The 21,293-nt window shown below is 44.8% G+C and overlaps 1 protein-coding gene across 2 annotated transcripts in view; it reads left to right on the plus strand.

Moving 5' to 3' along the window:
- Nucleotides 1-19,572, plus strand: part of cdk16 (cyclin dependent kinase 16) — a 27,886-nt gene extending 8,314 nt beyond the window's left edge. Inside the window, exons 3-17 of one of the 2 annotated variants that reach the window (XM_080853499.1) lie at nucleotides 1,534-1,728; nucleotides 2,667-2,800; nucleotides 4,046-4,171; nucleotides 5,609-5,665; nucleotides 5,802-5,916; nucleotides 6,585-6,679; nucleotides 7,060-7,122; nucleotides 7,307-7,430; nucleotides 8,029-8,149; nucleotides 8,498-8,595; nucleotides 8,933-9,038; nucleotides 9,374-9,416; nucleotides 9,740-9,830; nucleotides 11,098-11,175; nucleotides 17,749-19,572. In XM_080853499.1, coding sequence (XP_080709625.1) covers nucleotides 1,534-1,728; nucleotides 2,667-2,800; nucleotides 4,046-4,171; nucleotides 5,609-5,665; nucleotides 5,802-5,916; nucleotides 6,585-6,679; nucleotides 7,060-7,122; nucleotides 7,307-7,430; nucleotides 8,029-8,149; nucleotides 8,498-8,595; nucleotides 8,933-9,038; nucleotides 9,374-9,416; nucleotides 9,740-9,830; nucleotides 11,098-11,175; nucleotides 17,749-17,786 — 1,484 coding nt within the window. In that variant the 3' untranslated portion in view covers nucleotides 17,787-19,572. The remainder of the gene's footprint in view (nucleotides 1-1,533; nucleotides 1,729-2,666; nucleotides 2,801-4,045; nucleotides 4,172-5,608; nucleotides 5,666-5,801; nucleotides 5,917-6,584; nucleotides 6,680-7,059; nucleotides 7,123-7,306; nucleotides 7,431-8,028; nucleotides 8,150-8,497; nucleotides 8,596-8,932; nucleotides 9,039-9,373; nucleotides 9,417-9,739; nucleotides 9,831-11,097; nucleotides 11,176-17,748) is intronic. The other variant, XM_080853500.1, reaches the window with a different exon arrangement.
- The last annotated feature ends 1,721 nt before the right edge of the window (nucleotides 19,573-21,293 follow it).

A 21,293-nucleotide genomic window follows, 5' to 3' on the forward strand; every position in this document is an offset into this window, starting at 1 on the left:
CCCGTTACACAGCACTTTCTACTTAAGGAAGACATCAGGAATCCCATTATGTACTTCTCCCAAGAGGCCTGTCATCCTCGGAGCAAAGCTAGAAAGCTACTTTGTCAAGGAAGAGGATGCTAATGCAGTGAGGTCTAGAGGTACCGCTGGTTCATTTGGAAGAACCACCAGTTGATGTAGAGCGGTTCACCCTGGGGTTTCTCAGAGCTTGTTTGATGCGGGGCATTCAAGACATCAGGCAGGAGTTTTGTACACACGCGCACTTCTGCTCGCACAAACTCTGGATGGATTTTCCGGAGGGTTCTTCCAGCTGGAAACGGGCGTGTGTGTGTGTGTGTGTGTGTGTGTGTGTGTGTGTGTCGGGGTACGGGGGAGAGACGGCAGAGCTGATCTTTCCTGCTTGCTTATTTATTAGTTTATTCCTCTGAACCTAAAAGCATGACTCCTTTAACAAGCATGGCTCCTTCTTCCTCCTCCTCCTCCATCTGGATACTTGATGTGCCCCATTCTGCTATAATCACTTCTTTTTCCTGAATTCTTCCTCCTCAACAGATTTTGATAAAACCGCTCCAGTTCAGCATATTCGTGTTAGGCTGTTCAGCAGTGAGGGGTTTATGGATTTAGCTCACCTCAGACACACCCAGTCACATACCATAGTCCATGCTCTGAATGGCTTTGATAAGCCTCCGCCCACCACATATGCTGGCAGTAGCCCAGTACACTTTGCAAGGCAGCAGACAAGAGTCAATGAAACACCGTCACTGCTGGAGTGGAAAGACACACATGGTCAGAATAATGAACTCAGGAGTGATTTAGTTTATTGATCATTCACACACTGCAGGAGTCCACTCCTTCCCTACGGCCCTCGTATTGGCATTGCTGAGTACTAATGGTGAAGATGTTCCTTGCTAATCGACCTTTCCTCCCTCTCCCCTCTTTGAACTTCTGTTGGACTAAGTGTTAATTAATCTATTATAAACACTGCATGCTGCTAATGATCTTTTCCCCTTTAAATGGGTTGGTTCTTCTCTGTTTGTGTGTTTTTTAATTTTGAACTTGCTGTCTGTGTGTGTGTTTGTTCTTTTTTCCTCTGCCCAATAACCTTCCCTTCTTCTCCTCCCTCTCTGTCCCCTCCCTTCCTCATCCTCTTCCTCGTTTTTCTATTCTATATCATTCCCATCCTTTTAACTGGTCTAATACCTAACAACGTCCCTTAAATTTCCCCCTTGTCTTTGTAAACCTTCTTCTCTTCACACACTTTACCCTGTTTGCACTGTATTTCATTCTGTTCCTTCTCTTTCGTATTCCCATCGTCTCTTTCTCCTCTTCCTCTGAATTCTGTCTACTCTTCCTGGTCTCTTTGTCTCTCCACTCTCTCTCGTCTACTCTTTCCCTCCTGCTCTCAATGCATCCTCCCCCTTCTTTCTCTGGTCTTGCTCCTGGCTCTCTCTCCATCCCTATCCTCATTCCCATCCCCCCCTTCCTCATCTCCTCTCCCTTCCTTTGTGTGCCCTCCTCCTCCCTCTCTCCCAGAGGCCATGCCAGTGCGGGGCAGTGGCGGTGGCGGCGGGGGCGGGGGGAGTGTTGGCGGCCTGCGGGGCCCTGGGCGCTCCGCCGGCGGCTCCCTCAGCATGCACTCGCTGCTGCAGTCTTACAGCAGCGCCCTGCGCAGGCCACGCAGCCTGGGCCGCAGCCTCAGCTCCTATCTCAACCACGCCACGCGCCTCGGTACAGCAAAAACAAACACACACACACACACACACACACACACGCGCGCACAGGACACACCAAAACAGTTCACACGGCAGCGCTAGGGAAGTGCGTGTGTGCGTGCGTGTGTGTGTGCGTGTGTTCGCGTGCGTGCAAGTGAATGTATGTGCCTGTGAGAAGACTGTGTGTAATAGAGGGAAACCGGGATGTATGATAGTATGTGGAATAAAATATGCAGACTTTTGTTAGAGATTGTATGTTTGTGTGATGGGTTAATTATATATCAGAGAGATCCTGTCCTCGTGTGTGAGGTGCGTGCGTGCGTGCGTGCGTGCGTGCGTGCGTGCGTGCGTGCGTGCGTGCGTGCGTGCTTGTGTGCCTGCGTGCGTGCACAGCAGGCTGTGAGCGTGCCCCATAGCTATCCGGGTGTAATGTCGTGAGTGATGTGGTGTGTGTGTGGGGATTTGACAAGCTAACTCCTGCTAGGCAGCAGAGCTACTGATTTAAGCAGACATCAGATGGAGGCCCTGTCATGAAGAAGTTTGTACAGAAGAAGGGAAGCTAGCCTCTAACACCCAATAACCTCTGGGAAATAGCCTAATGTCTAGTGCTTTTCACTGGGAAGCCCTCATCCTGAAATCACTGCCTCAGCCCTGTCTCAGCAGTACTCAAGCCAGTGGCCCACACCATATTAGGGTAAATGGGGTTAAATAAAGTCTCTGTTTCTGCATTGCCTTCTGTTGGATTGGGGGAGCGTTTAATACTGACAGTTAGGAATAGAGTATGATGTTACTTTAAAGGGAAGGTTCCTTGTGAGTGATTTCCCTTCCTGTGGCGCAGACTGGCACCTGATAGACTTACTGTTTCAGGGCAAGAGGATTAGTGACTCTTCAGGATGGGGCATCACCGTGAGCTATAATTACACCTCATGGGTTGACACTGTATTTTGTGTGCAGAGATTGTCCATGAAGATGTGAAGATCGGCTCAGACGGTGAGAGCGACCAGGTCTCGGCTACCTCCTCAGATGAGGTGCACAGTCCAGTGCACGTCCGGCTCAGGGAGAAACCGGGGCGCAAAATCTCCAACGAGGTGCCCCTTCATTTAATGTTTTTTTTACATTTTTTTGCTATCTCTTTTTTTTCTTTTAAAGGTACAGTCCGCGATTGTTATCTAGTACGCTTTGTCAAATTCATCCAACTGTTAGCCTTGCTCCATCAGACTATTGTCCCGTCTGCAAGATAGATCACTCAGCCACCCTGAAGGGCAGACCAGTCAGTGACAGGTTGGAGTGGCTGAGTGCGTTGACGCGTTTGTTCGAAAGCAGCAATGACAGCAATGGCAGCAGTTCTAGTGCAAGACCAAGCATGCAAATAGATGTAGCAACAATATATAAAAGAAGAATTGAAGTCTGAGCAAGAAGAATGTGTAAATGTATTCATTAAAGGCAAAGACATGGTTTCCGTAGGAAAAGGCTATTGTATCAGCTTTCACGGTTTGTGGTGAAAAAGGAAGTATAGCAATGCCATAGTGGTTAATGCCGATTGGTTAAAGTTGAAGCCGAACCTGAAGTCTACACCCATTAGGATGCAACAACTCGAAACAATCCCCAATGAAGCGTGGCCAGACCGATATAGTCACAAAGTGAATTTAGCTCTGGTTGTACCAGGCTAGTAAATTACTTCTCTAGCTGTCCATTCTGCCTGTGCACTCAAAAAAACCTCTGATGTTCGTACACGGTGCTGGCATTGTAACTCTGGAATGAGCCACACACAATTAAAGCCAATCAACATGTTGTTTCAGGTGCGTGGATGGGAGGGGTTTCTTTTTATTGTCTGTTGAAATTTGATCTCAACAATCGTTTGGCAGAATAGCGGACTGTACCTTTTAATTTCTTACTGCACGCTGTCTTTCTGTGGCTGCCCTCCCTTTACCCCCCCCCCCCATCTCTTCTTTCCCCCGTCTCTATATATCTCTGTATGTATCTCTCTCTCTCTTCTATCATCATTAAGCCACCCTTCATTAGTCTCCTACTGTTATTCCACCGCTGTCTTTCATAACTCCTCTTCTCCAGTTCTCTCACACTCACACAGCTGGTTGAGAAGAGATGAAAGCAGACTGTTGGCTTCTCCCTGCTGCTGTGAGGAGTCTTTATATGAAATGAGTTGGACTGCTCTAATCATCATTTCAGCTGCACACTTCCGTTGGCAGTTGGCAATGCTTTACAGGCTTATGCAGTGCCAAGGCTGGAGGTTCATTATGCGGGGGTAATTTGCAACAAGTCAAGTGATGATTTAACACTTATTTTGTTGTTTGTTTGTTTCTTTGGTGTTTAAGGACATAAATAAGCGACTGTCGTTGCCAGCGGACATCAGGCTTCCTGACGGCTACCTGGAGAAGTTCAGCCTGAACAGCCCGCTGTTTGACAAGCCCCTGAGCCGGCGGCTCCGAAGAGTGTCTCTGGTACAGCAGCACTCCTCTGCTCTCCGTTTACAGGCCGCCTCTCTCTCTCTCTATCCCCTCTCTTTCTACCCCTTCTCTCTCTATCCCCCCCTCTCTTTCTCTATCTCTCTACCCCGTCTCTCTCTGCCACGTCTGTATATCTCTCTCTACCCCCTCTGTCCCCCCTTCTCTCTCTATCCCCTCTCTATCTCTCTCTATCCCATCTCTCTCTATCCAGTCTCTCTCTATCCCCCCTCTATCTCTATCCCCCCTCTATCTCTATCTCTCTCTCTCTATCCCCCCTCTCTATCTCTCTCTCTCTACCCCTTCTCTCTCTGCCCCTTCTGTATATCTCTCTCTACCCCCTCTGTCCCCCCTTCTCTCTCTATCCCCCCTCTATCTCTCTCTCTCCCTTTCTTTATCCCCTCTCTCTATCCCCTCTCTCTTCATCTCCCTGTCTTGAAACTCTCCCTATCTGTTTCCATTTAGTGTTTGTCGTCTTCTCCCTTTGCTTCTGTTCTGTACATTCTCTATCCTCTTCCTCCTTTTGGATCCTCTTTACTTCTCTCCGGCCATACCTTTTGTGTCTTTATCTTCTACTCATTCTCCACTGCTCCCCAACATTCTCCTTCTTTTTTTCATACATTCTCTCTCTCTCACTCTCTTTCTCTCTCTCTCGCTCTCTCTCCCCCCCTCCATCCTCACTCCTCTGTCTTTGTATCCTCATTTACTTGTTTTCTGCTTTGCTCCATTACATTAATTGAATCCATTGTGTTTTCCTCCTGTAGTGATCTAATCCCCTGTGTGTCTCTCATTGTCTGCCTTTTAACACTGTGGTGTTCTACAGTAAAAGATTCTCAGCCTTATGCACTTACCAACAGCTTGTAGCCATTAGCACTCAGACAAGCAAGAGCTCTGATGAGCCTTCCAATCAGTGCAGCAGATTCAAGACAAATGTACAACAATGTAGGTGTTAGGGGGAAATGGTATGCTGTCTAGAATACAGCGCACCTTCTGATGGAGAGGCTATTTTACTATCAGCTTTCTCGCATTTCCAGCTGTTATGGCAAGCTCTTTATGGTTTGTGTGAACTGTTCTAGCATTCCCTGAAGGAAACTTGTGTGTTCGAACAAGTTGATATATAACTTGGTATTTTGACTCAGTATTTTGGTCCCTCTCAGATGTGAATAGCTACGTTGTATAAGTGTTCAATAAAGACGATACATGGCAACAACACTGTTCTTCTGGATTCATGCTGGAGATTTTGTATCAACCCTCCTCTGCAACTTATGTAATGTAGCCATGCATGAAAATAGCTCCCCCACAAATTAGGTACATCATGATGAGTTTGTCCAGATGCGTTTTGAAGTTTGGAGGACTCGAGCTTTCATTTGTGTTTGTGTTTACTTTCTTTTCTTGCATTTCTGTAATAATGTTTACATTTGTGTTGTTTTGCAGTCTGAAATTGGCTTTGGGAAGCTGGAGACGTACGTCAAGCTGGACAAACTTGGCGAGGTGAGGAGGTTGATTACACTAGGACTGTGGCTGCCATTTATACCTTATGCAGTTGAGCCTCGGCTGTGTGTGTGTGTGTGTGTGTGTGTGTGGTGAATACGCATTCTTACACACATCTGTACTTGTTTTCCTCCAGGGCACCTACGCCACTGTGTATAAGGGCCGCAGTAAGCTGACGGACGCCCTGGTAGCTCTGAAGGAAATCCGACTGGAGCACGAGGAGGGGGCACCCTGCACTGCCATCAGAGAAGGTGAGACACACACACACACACGGTCTTTACATCAACATTCCACTAACCAATTCTTGGCAATACATTGATGCATAATGTAGAAGCATGAGGAATCGCTGAGCTTCCCTATGAATGGTTATGGTAATTTGTCAACTCATTTCTTACACTTTTTTTTTTTTTTTTATTGTTTTTTTTTTACATCTGATGCATTTAAATAAGCATTAATTATGTGAGCTATTGGATGTAGTTAGTAAATGTCTGTTAGTCAGTTAAGTTTCTATTAACCCACAGACTCTTTGCAAAGAGCAAGTCAAGTGGAGGATATGCATCCATATGCATATTCACTCAGTCAGAATTCCATACACAATGACGCTACAACACATTCACTGCATTGCTGTTGTGAAGATTGATGGATGCCCTGACCCTAGTGTGTTGTGACTGTAAACTAATGCAGAATTGTGGCTAAAAATACACACACACACACACACACCCACACACAAAGCAAAAAAAGCCAAGCAAAGCAAAGCCTCAGCAGGCACCTTGTCCCAAGAGTTGTGGGCAGTCGTTGAGATAACAACCTTGGAGCTTAGAAAGGTTGCAGTCTTTTTTTACCAGTTGCACTTTTTCTTTTGCTCTTTCACTTGTGTCTATCCACCTCTCACTCTGTCCTCTCTATCTGTCTCCTCCAGTGTCTCTGCTGAAGGACCTCAAACATGCCAACATAGTGACTCTCCATGACATCATCCACACTCAAAAGTCCCTGACGCTGGTGTTTGAGTACTTGGTGAGTCACACACACACAGAGAGGGGACTTGGAATATCAGACACTAATGTGGCCTAACAGGGATGGACACACACACACACACACACACACACACACACTTATGCGCTCTCTCTCTCGCACTCGCTCACATACACCCACTCTCTCATGTTCACAAGCCCATACACACACACACACACACACACACACTCAAATACACACTGGCAGCTGCTTGCGTAATTCATCAGGTTGCAGCAGATGATGTCCAGTCCTCCATTTTGACTAATGAAAAAGCTGTTCTCCTTGTCTAACTGAATGTCCTCTGTCCTTTCTTCCTTTCTTTCTTTCTTGCTGTCTTTCTTCTTGTTCTGTTCTTCTTTTCTGTTTGTCGTTTTCGCTCCCAGGATAAAGACCTGAAGCAGTATCTGGATGACTGCGGTAACTGCATACACATGCACAATGTGAAGGTAATGTGGACCAGCTGTTGCTCTCCCATTGGCTTATTTAAATCTGTGTTTTTGAGTCTTTCAGGTCCACTAAACCCTTAATTGACCTTGACCTTGTGAATGATTACTCCTCTCTCTCTCTCTCTCTCTCTCTCGCTCCCTCCCTCCCTCCCTCCTTTCCGTCCCTCTGTGTCTGTCTCTCCAGCTCTTCCTCTTCCAGCTCCTGCGTGGGCTGAACTACTGCCACAGGCGTAAAGTCCTCCACAGAGACCTCAAACCCCAGAACCTGCTCATCAACGAGCGAGGGGAGCTAAAGCTGGCTGACTTTGGTCAGTACCGCCCGCCGACACACACACACACACACACACACACACACACACGCAGCTCAGCAACTGCTGTCACCATTGCTCTCTCTTCACGCCTCCGCTCAATGTGTGCATGTCCTCGTTAGTGCGCTTCAGATGGAACCCTTTCCTGACCGTCCCCTCGTACTGACTGACAGGAAAGAAGTGGTTTAGGGAATGTCTGTAGTGACTCTGTATTGTTCCTTGAAGTTACAGATTCATGTTTTTCTCTTCTGTAGATGTATTGAGCAGTATTGTACTTTGTTCTACATTCAGTGTGTAGTTCTAGAGTGAGTGGCTTTGTTTGTAAAAAATTAAAAAAATACACAGACTGGTTGCATCATGTTAAAAGCCGTCAGCTGTTGCTTGATTCCCCAGTGTGCTGGTCCTTTGCAGACTAGACAGCAACAAGGACTCCTCACAAGAGAAAGTTGTGTTTTTTGGGTCGACTGTTTCTTTTGGGTTCAGGCTTTTGAATGCGTCAGGTTTTAATTACGGCCTGCTGGGGAGCATCGGTTTCCTGTCTGTCTGTGTCTGTATGTCTTTCTGTCTCTAATGTTGTGGTCCCCTCTGACTGTTGCAGGCCTGGCGCGGGCCAAGTCTATTCCCACCAAGACCTACTCCAATGAGGTGGTGACGTTGTGGTACCGGCCTCCAGACATCCTGCTGGGGAGCACCGACTACTCAACCCAGATAGACATGTGGTGAGCCTCCTAGCACACACACACACACACACGCGCACACACACACACACACACGCACGCAGCATAGCAGTGCTGTCCTAGAAACTAATTTCAAGTGTCACACATCTGCGTGCAAAAATGAATTTAAGAAAAAGGTTTTTCTTCCCCCATGTTTAGGCTGGTGGGTTTGAAAGTATTTATGCATGTGAAAGGAGATACTTAGTTTGAAAGTAGGGTGTGCTCTCATAATGGAAGGCATTGTATGGAAGTGTGTTTGTTTCTCTGTGTGTGTCTGTCTCTCTGTTTGTGTGTGTGTGTGTGTGTCTAATGGTGGATACAGACTTTGCTTGTGTTTTTTTTTCTGTTTAGGGGGGTGGGCTGTATCTTCTATGAGATGTCCACGGGCCGGCCTCTGTTCCCCGGCTCTACGGTGGAGGAGGAGCTGCACTTTATCTTCAAACTGCTAGGTATGGCCCCCTCATCACCCAGCCAGGACCCAGAACCTTCCCCATGACCTCCTCTCGCCTGTAGCCTTAGTGTCCTGTTTTCTCTATGCTTCTCTATGCTGCACTACTATTCTCTTTCAGTTCTCTCTCTCTACCTCTTTTGCGCCCCTGGCATTCCTTTTTATTTACACTTTCCCATTCCTTGTCTCGTCTCGTCTCCAACCTCGTCTGCTCATTCTCCTCTTGCCCTCTTCTGTTTCTCATTCCTTTCTCTGTCATTTTGCCACTTGGTGTCTCCCCCCCCGACCCTTCTGAGCTCATGACCGAAGCTGCTCCTCCTCTCTCCTCCCCTCTTCAGGTACACCCACAGAGGAGACCTGGCCTGGAATCAACTCCAACGAAGAGTTCATCTCGTATAATTACCCCCGTTACCGCGCCGACTGTCTGCACAACCACACGCCAAGGTAACCCCACCTCTCTTCTCTTTGCGTGCGTGCCGCCCTGAGCTTACAGGTAAAACAGATGCTACCTTCATTTTACTGATAAGGCAGATGGATAAAAAGCTGTATCTTTTTTGTCAGTGGTGTAAAATTTGCTACAATAACAGCCAAATGGGATTTCATTTGGCACAGTGGTATGTGCCGTTTGACAAAGATTTATTCTAGCATTGGCTGGCTGGCTGGCTTCAACTCTAAACAATCCAATAATCACACCCTCGGTTGGTCCTGGCCCAGAGTAATATCTGTCTGACGTGGTAACCCTGGTAACCCTGAGATTGTCTTTATGTTATTCTTTGCAGACTGTGTAATGAAGGAGTGGATCTTGTATCCAAGCTGCTGCAGGTAAGGGTTGATTTACTTCTACCATATACAAGAAAAACTAGAACATCTTATGTATTATACTATACCTTGCTTGTTCATACATAGAACACTTAAAAAGAAGATTACTTATTGTATTAATAAAAGCAGCATTATTAAATCATTTGTTTGGACCCTGACCCCAATCCAAGTTCCGTGTTTTTATTTTGACCCTTTACAACAGACACACACATACACACTCACACACTCTGCTGCCTATGGATATTTGTGGTGTAAGCAAATTAGTGTTGTATGTGTGTGTAGAAATTTGAACTTGAGCGCGAAGTGTGTGTTTCTGCTGTCTACAGTTTGAGGGAAGGAAGCGCATCTCTGCTGAGGACGCCATGAGGCAGCCCTACTTCCACAGCATGGGAGACAGAGTGATCACACTGCCTGACTGTAGGTTTAAACACTCTTGCACACACACACACACAGGCACACATACACATACACACACACACACACACACACACACACACGCTCACACACACACAATCACACGCACACACATGCACACAAAAACACGCTCATACACACACTAATGAAGGCATGCATACAGTAAATGACTCGCACGTGTACAGCCGTTCAGTCATTGAAGATGCTAACATGCATATTCAGACTGGTGCACTGCGTTATCTCTGCCTCTCAGATGTCCCTAGTAATCTTCTCACAGATCTGTCAGATAAAACGGGTGCATTCAAGATTTCCATATCTGTGTCTAACATGACGTTAACATGACCTGAAATTAATCTACTCTGACTTTGTGACCTCTAAAACTTCTCTCTCTCTCACTCACACTCTCTCTCTCTCTCTCTCTATCTCTTTCTTTCTTTCTTTCTTCCTCTCTCTCTCTTTCTTTATCTATCTCTCTATCTATCTCTCTATCTATCTCTCTCTCTCTCTCTCTCTCTCTTTTGGTGATTTGGTCTGTCCATAGTTATCCCCACTATATGAACTCTATGTACAGGGTTACAACAAACATGGAAATCCTGGATAATGTTTTAAATACCACGCCTGGAAAAGTCATGAAATTCAGTAAATTCATTGAAAGTTTTGGAAAAGTTGAAATTTGAAAAATTTGATTTTGTTGTCAGTACAATAACATCATTCATTTTATTATATAATTTCATTGATAATGTTTTCTGCAGCATGCTCCAGTTTCCACTGGAATGGCCATAGGCTAGTGAGGGTAGACTATTAGAAAAATAATGGAGCAGGGGCAATAATGGAACAATAATTAGGCCCAATCTGCGCTTTAACTAATCTAAATTTTGAAGTGACACGGTTTAGGCAGTTAACACTGGGAGTGAAGGATACCGTGGACTGTCAGACCATTAACCATTATACTGGTAACTGGATGTTAATGTCTAGCAAAAAGAAATGATGTGTGGGAGAAACATTTCCAATTCACTGTTGATGTGAGCACAGACTAGCGATATGTCCATTATCTTGTATATGCTAATGTCGAACTAGCCAGGCAGCCTACTGCTTGTTACACTTGGAAACTTTTACCACGGGAAACGGAAAGGATGTCTTGGCAACTAGGACTTGGAATGCCCACTAACGACCAACGGTCAGCTACTGGGTGATGAGCGAATAGCTGTATATGTGTGTGGTGCTTTGGAAGGAAGTGTCTTGCTGATAATTTGCCTTTCCCCTTCCACAGCTACATCTATTTTTGCACTTCAAGACATTCAACTGGAGAAGGAGCCAGGAATGCGAACAAACTCCCTGTCAGACTCAGGTGAGGCCAGTGTGACACAGTGATCTATAACATCCCTGTATACGGCTCACTCTGTTGATTCAGACTTCTGTTCTGGGTAGTGCACCAGTTATGTATGTGTGCTCGTTTTTGAAGTATGCTTGTTTTTTTTTTCTTCGTGTCTGTAAGTAAACCTTAAAGGCCTCTGATATGCAGTATATTTACCCAAGCTTAGCAAATTAATTCACTTGCTTGTGTAAGCAGTGCTATCATGCTTTCGGAAATTAGTAAATACTAGGCATGTGCTATCAGACCTCCGATCCCATATCCAATAGTACTTTTATCTGCCTTTTTAAGTGACTGTAAATGTTTGTTCAATCGTAAAATATTTGTAGACTCAAACATATGTAATATCAGAACGATTTTTATTACCTACTACTTAACTGAAATACTGGTTGGGAAGGAAAGTACATGCACTTATGTATAAATCTTATCTAGTCTTCTCATACAGGTGGAATAAGAGTAGTTGAGTCAAGTACCGTTGAGATAGTAGAGTATTTAACAGGGTACTCAGAATAGCACATTCATCTCCCCCTCCACCCCCCCACCCCCCTCTCTCTCCGCTGCCATCTCATCACTCTGAGAGGATGTGTGGTGAAATGAGTGGTTGCGCTCGGTGTCATTAATTAACTCGAGAGCATCTCCATGAATTTTTAACGAGGCCCGATCCACAATCATCCGCATGGTCCCCCTGATCAACAGCTTTAACACCGCAGCTCGCTCCACCGCATCCCGCTCCACCGCATCCCGCTCCACCACATCCCGCTCCACCGTATCCCGCTCCGCCGCAGCCCGCTCCACCACAGCCCGCCCTCTGCATTATATTTCACCCCCTCTCCTCGCCTCATGTCTTGCTACCTAACACTAATTTGGTCTCCTAGCATGTCTCTACTAACTGTGTTGCTTCTGTTCATTCCCCCCCAGCCCACCCGCCATCATTATCCATTCAGTTTCCCAAAAGATCCCTTGGTGTCAGAAGTGGGATTTAAGTGACTTTTCTTTTTTTTTTGTGCTTATTTTCTGTGACTGAATTTGTAATGAGGGTAAGCTAATTGTTTATTCTGCTGTTGTGAATGCTTCCTGGTGTTCTAGGAGCACGCCATAACTTCCACGTCACTATGTTTCAGAGCTCTTACAGAGATGCATAAGGTTCCGGCACTCCTTAGGTACATAAAGCATCGCTGACTTGTTTTGGCAAGGAGGCGACCCATCCCCTCTTCTCCTCTCGGCTGCCCTGTGTCCCCTCCCTATGTCATAACGACCCCTGAAATGTTATGGATTGGCCTCCCTTAAAGAACATACTGTGCATTTACAAGTGGGAATGTTGGAAGTTCCACACTTATAAGTGTGTGTGTGGTGTAAATACAGTATGCCGACCACACGCTGTGCAAAGTGGCCATAACCATTCCTATGATGTCGTCTTGTGAAGTTCGATCCATTCCACCCCCTGCAAAGTCCCACAGCACGTTTACTTGTATAAAGGGTGTTCTGGTGTGTATGTGCGCTGTCATCAGACTTGAGGCATATGCTTTATTTATTTATTTATTTATTTATTTGTTTGTTTGTTTATTTTCCCCGTTTCCCCAAACAAGTGAGGCGTGAAGGAGAAGCCTCCTGAGGATTAGCTGTGCACAAGGCTGAGCTGGAAAACAGGAACATGTGGCGTCGCCTCGCGCTAACAAGCAATCGGCCTTGCTCTGCCACGTTAGCTGCAACAGCCTCACACACACACACACACACACACAGACACACACACACACACACACACACACACACACACACACACACACACACACACACACACACACACACACACACACACACACACACACACACACACACACAGAGACACTCATTGTCCTGTTCTTGGAGGGGATGTGTGTATATTTATTAGGCATTAAGATGAGCGAACTGTTGCCTTTCCATAATAATTGCCCCATATGCCAAAGCTTCTGACTGGTGAGCGGTCCAGTCAGTGTGGGAGAGGAGTTGGGGTATGCATCATCCACCTCACGAGGATAGGGAGACCTGGGAAGATTCTTTGGTTGTTAAAAATCGAAATACTTGTCGCAGTGATGGAAAACTGGAAAGGAATGCTTGGAAGATTGTTTTCAAGTCTGTATGTGTTGGTTGTGTCAGTTGTTCACGCAGTTGTTTACATTTTTGGGCCTGAAAAATGTTAACAAGACCAGTAAAACGCCTGAAACAGTCGTTGATTTCTTAGGATGCCAAACTTGTTTTCTGTTTGAGGGAGCTATGATCGATTGAAGAACTCTTCTTCACAGTAGGTGGAACTGAACCTTGGTTCACCCACACAGCTCCTATCTTGTGCTCAGACGCGACTTGGCTCTGTCTGTTTGAGGTACAGACATTCTCATTGTTTTTCAGTTGTGAACTGAAGACGCAAAAATGTTGCAGTGTAATTTTGCAAGGTGCACGCAAGGACTGACTGCTGCACGGTCATGTCCGTAATACTGCTAGCAACTATACTGAGTTTGTGTTGCTAAGATGGTTGATGTTGCCATTGAAAGGAAGACGGTCACAAATTTCTCATTTTACTTCACATCTCTCTGGCATTTTCTGTCTTGCTGGCCATTTTCCATAATCCATAATGGTAAACAGTTTAAAGATTCAAGACGACTCCAAGCCACAGATGAGAGAGCGTTTGCTGTGGAGGCTCCCTTGAGGCAGGGAACGTTCTCTCTCTCTCGCTTGCTTGCACGCACGCACACACACACTTCCTTCATGCTCCCTGTGTCCTGCTCCTGCTGCTAAAGATATGAAGTCAAACACCCACCGCTGAGCTGACCCCACATCTCAGGCCCACACCGACAATCGATAGCAATAACGCAGACATGCCCAAACAGCTCCTTGTAAGCAGCATTATTCAACAGCGCAGGCAGGAGGCCACAGCGCTTACGCCTAATGTTAGACACACGGGCGCGCTGCATTTAGATCCCATCACGCCGTAGTAGATGGGGGTTATGTGAAGTCAGCGGAAGCAGATTGAGGTTATACGTTTTCAACGCTAGAACTGTTGAAAGCTAGAGAAGCCACAAGTGCCATGTGTACCTGTTAACCTACAGAACTTTACGTTGGGTTGTCAAGGAGCGTGAGAGTTATACAATTTTAAGTGGTGTCTAGAAAATTAATTATCTGGAAATTGTTCATTACAGAAGTGCAAGGAAATATAGAAGGATGAAACCTATCTCCCTGCATATGAGCCCTTGTTTTCTGACTTAAGATCAGACTACTTGGTCACACTACTGATGTGATCTGCTGAGCGTGACACTTTTGTGATGAAACTAAAGCAGTACTGCTAAGAAACAAAACAAAACAAACCAAAACAAGCCCAGCCATATGCTGTCCCTGGCTGTGCGGCTCTAAGCTGAGCTCGGTGTCATGTGTTCCCACACGAGGGTTGCCAGGTCTTTATGACTAAGCCCACCCTGTGGGAGGTCTCGACGAGGCCAGAAACCCGCAGCCCAGCCCAGCGCTAATACTGTAGATCTGCCGCTCTGCTGTGGAGGCAGCTTTACAGGGAACTGTACCATGAGGGTCAGAGAAATGAACAGCGGGACAGATGGCAATTTGGTTAAATACTCTCATCACAGAAAAAGGCTCTCTACTACTTTCACTCAGTGCACTTAAATGTGTGCAAAATGTAGTGGGGAAATGGCGTGTGCCTGTGTGTCTGTGTGTGTCTGTGTGTGTCTGTGTGCCTGTGTGTCTATGGGTGTGGTAATGGAATGCTGTGTTGCGGTGAGTCACCCGGTAACAGAGAACCCATCTCATCTAGACCACTCAGCCTCCTCCCCTTATCTTCCATCACACACACGGACTCCCCCTCTCTGCTGAGTCAGCCTCTTTACATCACATTGTAGAAGATAAGGGATAGTAGGGATAAGTATTTTGTCCAAACCACATGCGTGCACACACACTCATATACACACTCATGCACTTACTCCGATTAAGTGACATCACTGGCAATTAAGCCATGGCTGTATCACACTGTTCTATGTCTCTCTTTTCACGTACACCACTCCTGTTAGTGCGTAATGCACATACAGTAAACATGGAAGCGTGTTCCAGACCATGATCTATACGGCACAGCACTGCTTCTGGTGTATCAATTGTCCCTTGCACAAATTGGAAAACCACCCCCTACTCCAGCGCTTGAAATAATTTATAATTTGGACATGGCCTGAAAGTTGATCTGCGAAGACAAGTGTTGTAAAGCCCACTGGTTCAGTAATGCCAGTGTACTGATGCTCATGCCTCTTTAAAGGAAAGAGCACTGCTGTGCCCTCTTCTGGACAAAAACGATAATACCCTGGTCCTAGGGGTTTCACGCAAGTCAGAGGTGTACAGCAGCTAGGCCTGGTGACGCATGCAACACCGTGGTTCCGGAACGTTCCGGAACGTTCCGGAACGTTCTGGCCTTGATGACTGAAGCGCGAGCTGCAGCAGCCATCTGCGATCACAGCTCTAAATGGGCACAATCTGGTCATCACCTCTCTCACTCTCACTGTCTCTCATATTTTCTTTGCCTTATTCGAGATCTGAAAAAACTGCATCTTTTTTGCTATTTTGAACAATTGTCATTTTTCTGCAAATAAATGCTCTAAATGACAATATTTTTATTTGAAATTTGGTAGGAATGTTGTCAGTAGTTTATAGAATAAAACTGAAATGTTCATTTTACTTTAACACATACCAATAAATAGTAAAACCAGAGAAACTGATCATTTTGAAGTGGTCTCTTAGTTTTTTTGCGGCTGTATAAATATATATATATACAGTGGGGAAAATAAGTATTTGAACCCCTGCCGACTTCGCAAGTTTGGCCACTTGCAAAGAAATGTGTGATCTAGGATTTTAATGGTAGGTGTATTTTAACAGTGAGAAACAGAATATCAACAAAAAAATCCAGAAAACTGCATTTTATAAGATTTCTGACTTTATTTGCATTTGATGCAAAAAATAAGTATTTGAACCCCCAAGCAAACAGCAAGAATTCTGGCTCCCAATGGCCAGTTATGTGCCCAAAAAGCACACAGATTAGTCCTCATTAGGTCTAACAAGGTATACCTGATCTCAACTGGTGACCTGTATAAAAGAAAACTGTCCAAAGAATCATACTTCACACCTTCAACCTCACCACCATGGGCAAGACCAAAGAGCTGTCCAAGGACATCAGAGATAAGATTGTAGACCTGCACAAGGCTGGAATGGGCTACAAAACCACCGGCAAGCAGCTTGGTGAGAAGCAGATAACTATTGGTGCGATTATTCATAAATGGAAGCAACACCAAACAACTGTCACCCGCTCTAGGTCTGGGGCTCCATGCAAGATATCCCCTCGTGCGGAATCAGTGATCATTCGAAAGGTGCAGAATAACCCCAGAACTACACAGGGGGAGCTTGTGAATTATCTCAAGGCAGCTGGGACCAGAGTCACCAAGAAAACCATTGGCAACACACCACGCAGTAATTTTTTGAAGTACTGCAGCACTCGCAAGGTCCCCCTGCTCAAGGAAGCGCATGTACAGGGCCATCTGAAGTTTCCATTGCACACTTGAATGATTCTAGGGAGGATTGGGAGACAGAATGTGGTCAGATGATACCAAAATCAAGCTCTTTGGCATCAACTCGACTTGCCGTGTTTGACAGGGGGGGAATGCTGAATATGACCCCAAGAGTACATCATACCCACCATCAAGCATGGAGGTGGAAACATTATGCTTTGGGGCTGTTTCTCTGCCAAGGGTACAGGACGACTCCACCGCATCAAGGGGACTATGGATGGGGCCATGTAACGTGGAATATTGGGCTTGAACCTCATTCCCTCATTCCCTCCCATTGAAAACACAACCTTAAAGATTTGGAGAGGATCTGGAAAGAGGAGTGGACCAAAATCCCTCCTGAGATGTTTGTAAACCTGGTGACCAACTACAAGAAACGTCTGACGTCTGTGCTTGCCAATAAGGGTTATTCCACCAAGTACTAAGTCATTTTTGTCAGTCAGTTTTGGGGGTTCAAATACTTATTTTTTGCATCAAATGCAAATAAAGTCATAAATGTTATAAAATGCATTTTTATGGATTTTTTTGTTGATATTCTGTTTCTCACTGTTAATATACACCTACCATTACAATTATAGATCACACATTTCTTTGCAAGTGGCCAAACTTGTGAAATCGCAAGGGGTTCAAATACTTATTTTCCCCACTGTATATATATATATATAAATAAATAGAGCTTACTGGTCCTCATGTTTTGAATGTCCCCTCTCCTCTCCTGGTGATGTGATTGGCTGTGGTATCGTAATGCTATTCCCATTTCCCCCGTGTTCTTTCCTGTGCTTGTGCTGTATACCAGTGCTGATGACCTGCTATGCAGACAACCGTGATGATGATGATGATGGTGCTATGGAATGCAGTGATGGGGATGATGATGATGATGATGATGATTTACTGTAAAGTTGTTTGCTGTGCTAATACTCCCTGTTTTTATTCCCCTCTCTCTCTCTCTCTCTCTCTCTCTCTCCTGCAGTGAACAGCATATCTCGGCGGCAGAGCCTGCTCTTCTGAGTGAGGGGAAGCAGAGACAAGACACCAGTGTAAAGAGGATGAGCCGAGACATTTCCGCGCACGATGAAGGGATTCTAATTTAACTTTGTACTTTTTTGTTTTGTTTTATTTTTGTTGATTTTCTGACTGTAATTATCTGGTCATATGGCATTTTAGTGTGAAGGGGTTCACTAGATGTTTACATTTGAAATGCTGACATTGATTGATTTTTTCTTTAATATGATATGCACTTCTCTTCCTAACCAAGGTTTACCACTACAGGTCATTGCAGTCCATTTGTTTGGACATTGTTGGACAAGGAGGGGGTTTTGCCCCACTCCTTCGAACATTACAATTCTGTCCTCACAAATCCTAGAGGCCCTGATATGAACACTACAATCTAGAGGACTTAAGGTTAAGACTAGAAGAAATCACAATCAATGAAAGTATTTAGCAATATCTCTGACAATAGAGTATGTATTTTTTTTTTCTCTCCTGTAATCAGTAGTTATTGTTTGAATATGAAGGAACAGAAATGCTGGTGCATCATATGGTTGTTGACGTCCCAGAGCTGTTAAGTGGAAGCTGAGTGCTCTGAAGGTGGGGGGGAAGCCTCATATCAGTCTTCCACTTTCCTTTCACTGGTCTGATACTCGTTTGTTCCCCTTCCCTCCCTCCCTCCCTTCCGACCGCCTGGCCCAGAGTGCACCTGCAACTTTCAACCACCCGACTGCCATTTTGGAACAGCATTTTTCTGTTGGTCATTTATCTGCCAAATTTAGCATTTTACATCACTTTGTTTTGAGCTCAACAGAGCCCTGCTGGTCTGTCCCACAGCATGTATCCTGTGTACAATTTTTCTGGACATTGTTTTCATTCTCTCACAACGTTTACCTGTCTTGTTTAGTTTTTTTAGTTTTTGTTTTGGAGGAGGTTAAAACTCAATGCTTGGTCTGTCCACACACACACACACCACATGGTCGCACCAAAGACTTGCTCTGAAGTTCGCTGTGATCCACTGACTCCCAAAGCACTTACAGGCCTCTGTAATTGTTGTGCTTCCACCAAGCGCTCTACAGCGCCCACAGCAATAGCCTGCGTCCGCTTCCAGGCTTTAGGGGTGCAGGGAGTCTGCTGAGGACTACTCGGCCAGGGACAGGAATGGGATCAGGGCCTGTTCCCAACGTTCAGGGCCTGTCTGTGATGACTGCGGGTGAGGTAACTTGTTGTTGAGGGGAGGGGGATGCTTAGTCTCAGGATGTACCATCCCATGTGCATTATGTCTAGAGTCCAGTATGTCCAGTTGACCCAAATTGGTATAATAACGAGTCAACGGTCAAAAAGAAAACCAAAGTCAAAAAGCTTCAATACTGTTGTCCCTGCGCAGCCCTTTGTTATCGGCGCTCAATCCTGTGTCCAAGAACCCCTCCTTGATTGCCACTCGGTAGGGATAGGTACTGTGTTTATTTGTAACTTCGTAATGTTTTTAGAAGGCAGGTTTTTTTTACAGATGGTCATTTTCAGTGCGTGAATCCTAGCATTTTATGGAGCCCCTTGAACCTGCATTTAGTTTGGTGTGAGCCGTGATCCCATTTGATGATGTGATGCGTGTGTGTGTGTTTTTGTCTCAATGAGGGAAATGCGAAAGTGCATGGCAATGTCGTATCGTGGAAGACTGTGGAACATTGTAAATAGCCTTAGAATGTTTTTTTGCTGATCAGAACAGAATACTGTGCAATGAGAGGAACCTCAAAACAAATATGTAATTAAATAAGGATATCATTTTCGTTATTCTTATATCATTGATGATGTTGTGTTCTTATTTTTTTAAAGAGGGAAAACAATAATTGTTACTTCTTTAGCAATCCTTAACCGGAGTAGATATATATATTTTTCTTGCTAGAGTTCTTCCAATGGTGAAAGTCCCCGTACTTTTTATGTAAACTTTCATCAGGAGTTCTGCGATGGAATGCGTCTTTATGGAAGGGCTCATAAACTGGCCAATAGCAGTTGTGGAGTTAACCTCCTCTCCCGTTCGTACTGTAACGCAATAACTGTTGAACTACGCAATAACCAGTCATTTGCACCGGAACCTTCACCAGATTTGCAGTGAACCTAAGGCATACACTTAAATAACATGTCACAGACAACCAGACCCTACACAGACAGAATGAATGCAGCCAGCAAAAAAAAAAATAAACCTTCAGTCTATGTTTTAATATACATATTGAGTAGTCTGTTTTACATTTGCTTTAGAAAGGTTTTGCTGTTTTTTTTTTTTTTTTTTTTAACTGCAAGGAAATTAAAAATACTGAGCCAATACAAGGTCAATTCTTGAAGTTTTCAATATGGATAAAATGGGTTTGTTTCTATTGTACAGTGAGAAAAGGGTTCAGTCTGTATGACACGCAGTCAGTATTATTTGAGAAAATAACATCTTTGCTCAGTTGGCTATCGCTTTCAAGCTGCTTTGTGTAGCTCTGTAATATCCTAATGGCATTGTGTGTGTGTGTGAGAGTGGGTGAGACGATGAAGGCAGGGAGATGTGCATGAATATATTGTGTAAATTTGCAAACTCTGTACATATGTATAGTTTCAAAAATGGTACTCACACACATAGCAAAGCAATATCTGATGTAGATTACAAGCACATTTCACTTTGGACAGTTCTTCAGTGGCTGACGCCTTTCTCAGTCAGTCACCCAGGCTTCTCCTGTCGTTCATTTACAGGACTTCTACACACAACGCAGATTCTCTCTTCCTGTCAGATCAATGGCTTTTATCTGAATGAACCTGTGTGGTTATCTTTGGTAACCAAACACTTTTAAACTAAATGTTTATTTTAGAGAGAATTCTGAATGCAAGAGCTACTCTTACATAGTTTTATACGGCAATAGATCATCATATTCCCCAAAGCAGGTTTTATTTCTTCTGAGCAAGAGCACTGATGTGAATCGTGTGATGTGGGCAAAAGAGCAGCGTTTACTGTGAAAGATATTGCGAGTTGTGGCTGTCGGGTGTGGGGGAAAAATGAAGAAGTTACAATAATTATGACTTGACTGACTGTTGTACAAACTACATGGCTGCGTTGAATCCCACAGAACTGACCATCACTGTCACCACCCAGAAATAAAAGTGACATTCAGAGGCATATTTACACCTACACAGCTGGAACTGCTATGATTGTGCAGTTGGCATGAATCAGGAGAAATGTGAAACCAATTTCAGGCAATACAATCGTTGGCCAAAACCCTTAAGCTTGTGTGTTCTTTTACTCTGCAGTTTGGATTGTGTAGTTTCACTGAGATCTGTTTAGGAATGGAGGCACACTGCACCATTGTAATCCTTTAAGGACACTGCATTCCGGTGTGCCACAGTGGGGCAGAGAGCTAAGAACGCTTCAGACATAAGCAGGCCACATTCTATTGTGAGGTTTTTGGAATTTTATAATTACTTCAGGTGGGATTGGTGTCAGAGCCTTTTCTGATGACAGATTCACAGCTGACATGTCAGCTCAATTTAAACATG

The sequence above is a fragment of the Sprattus sprattus genome (assembly GCF_963457725.1).
Source record: "Sprattus sprattus genome assembly, chromosome: 16".
NCBI lineage: Eukaryota > Metazoa > Chordata > Actinopteri > Clupeiformes > Clupeidae > Sprattus > Sprattus sprattus.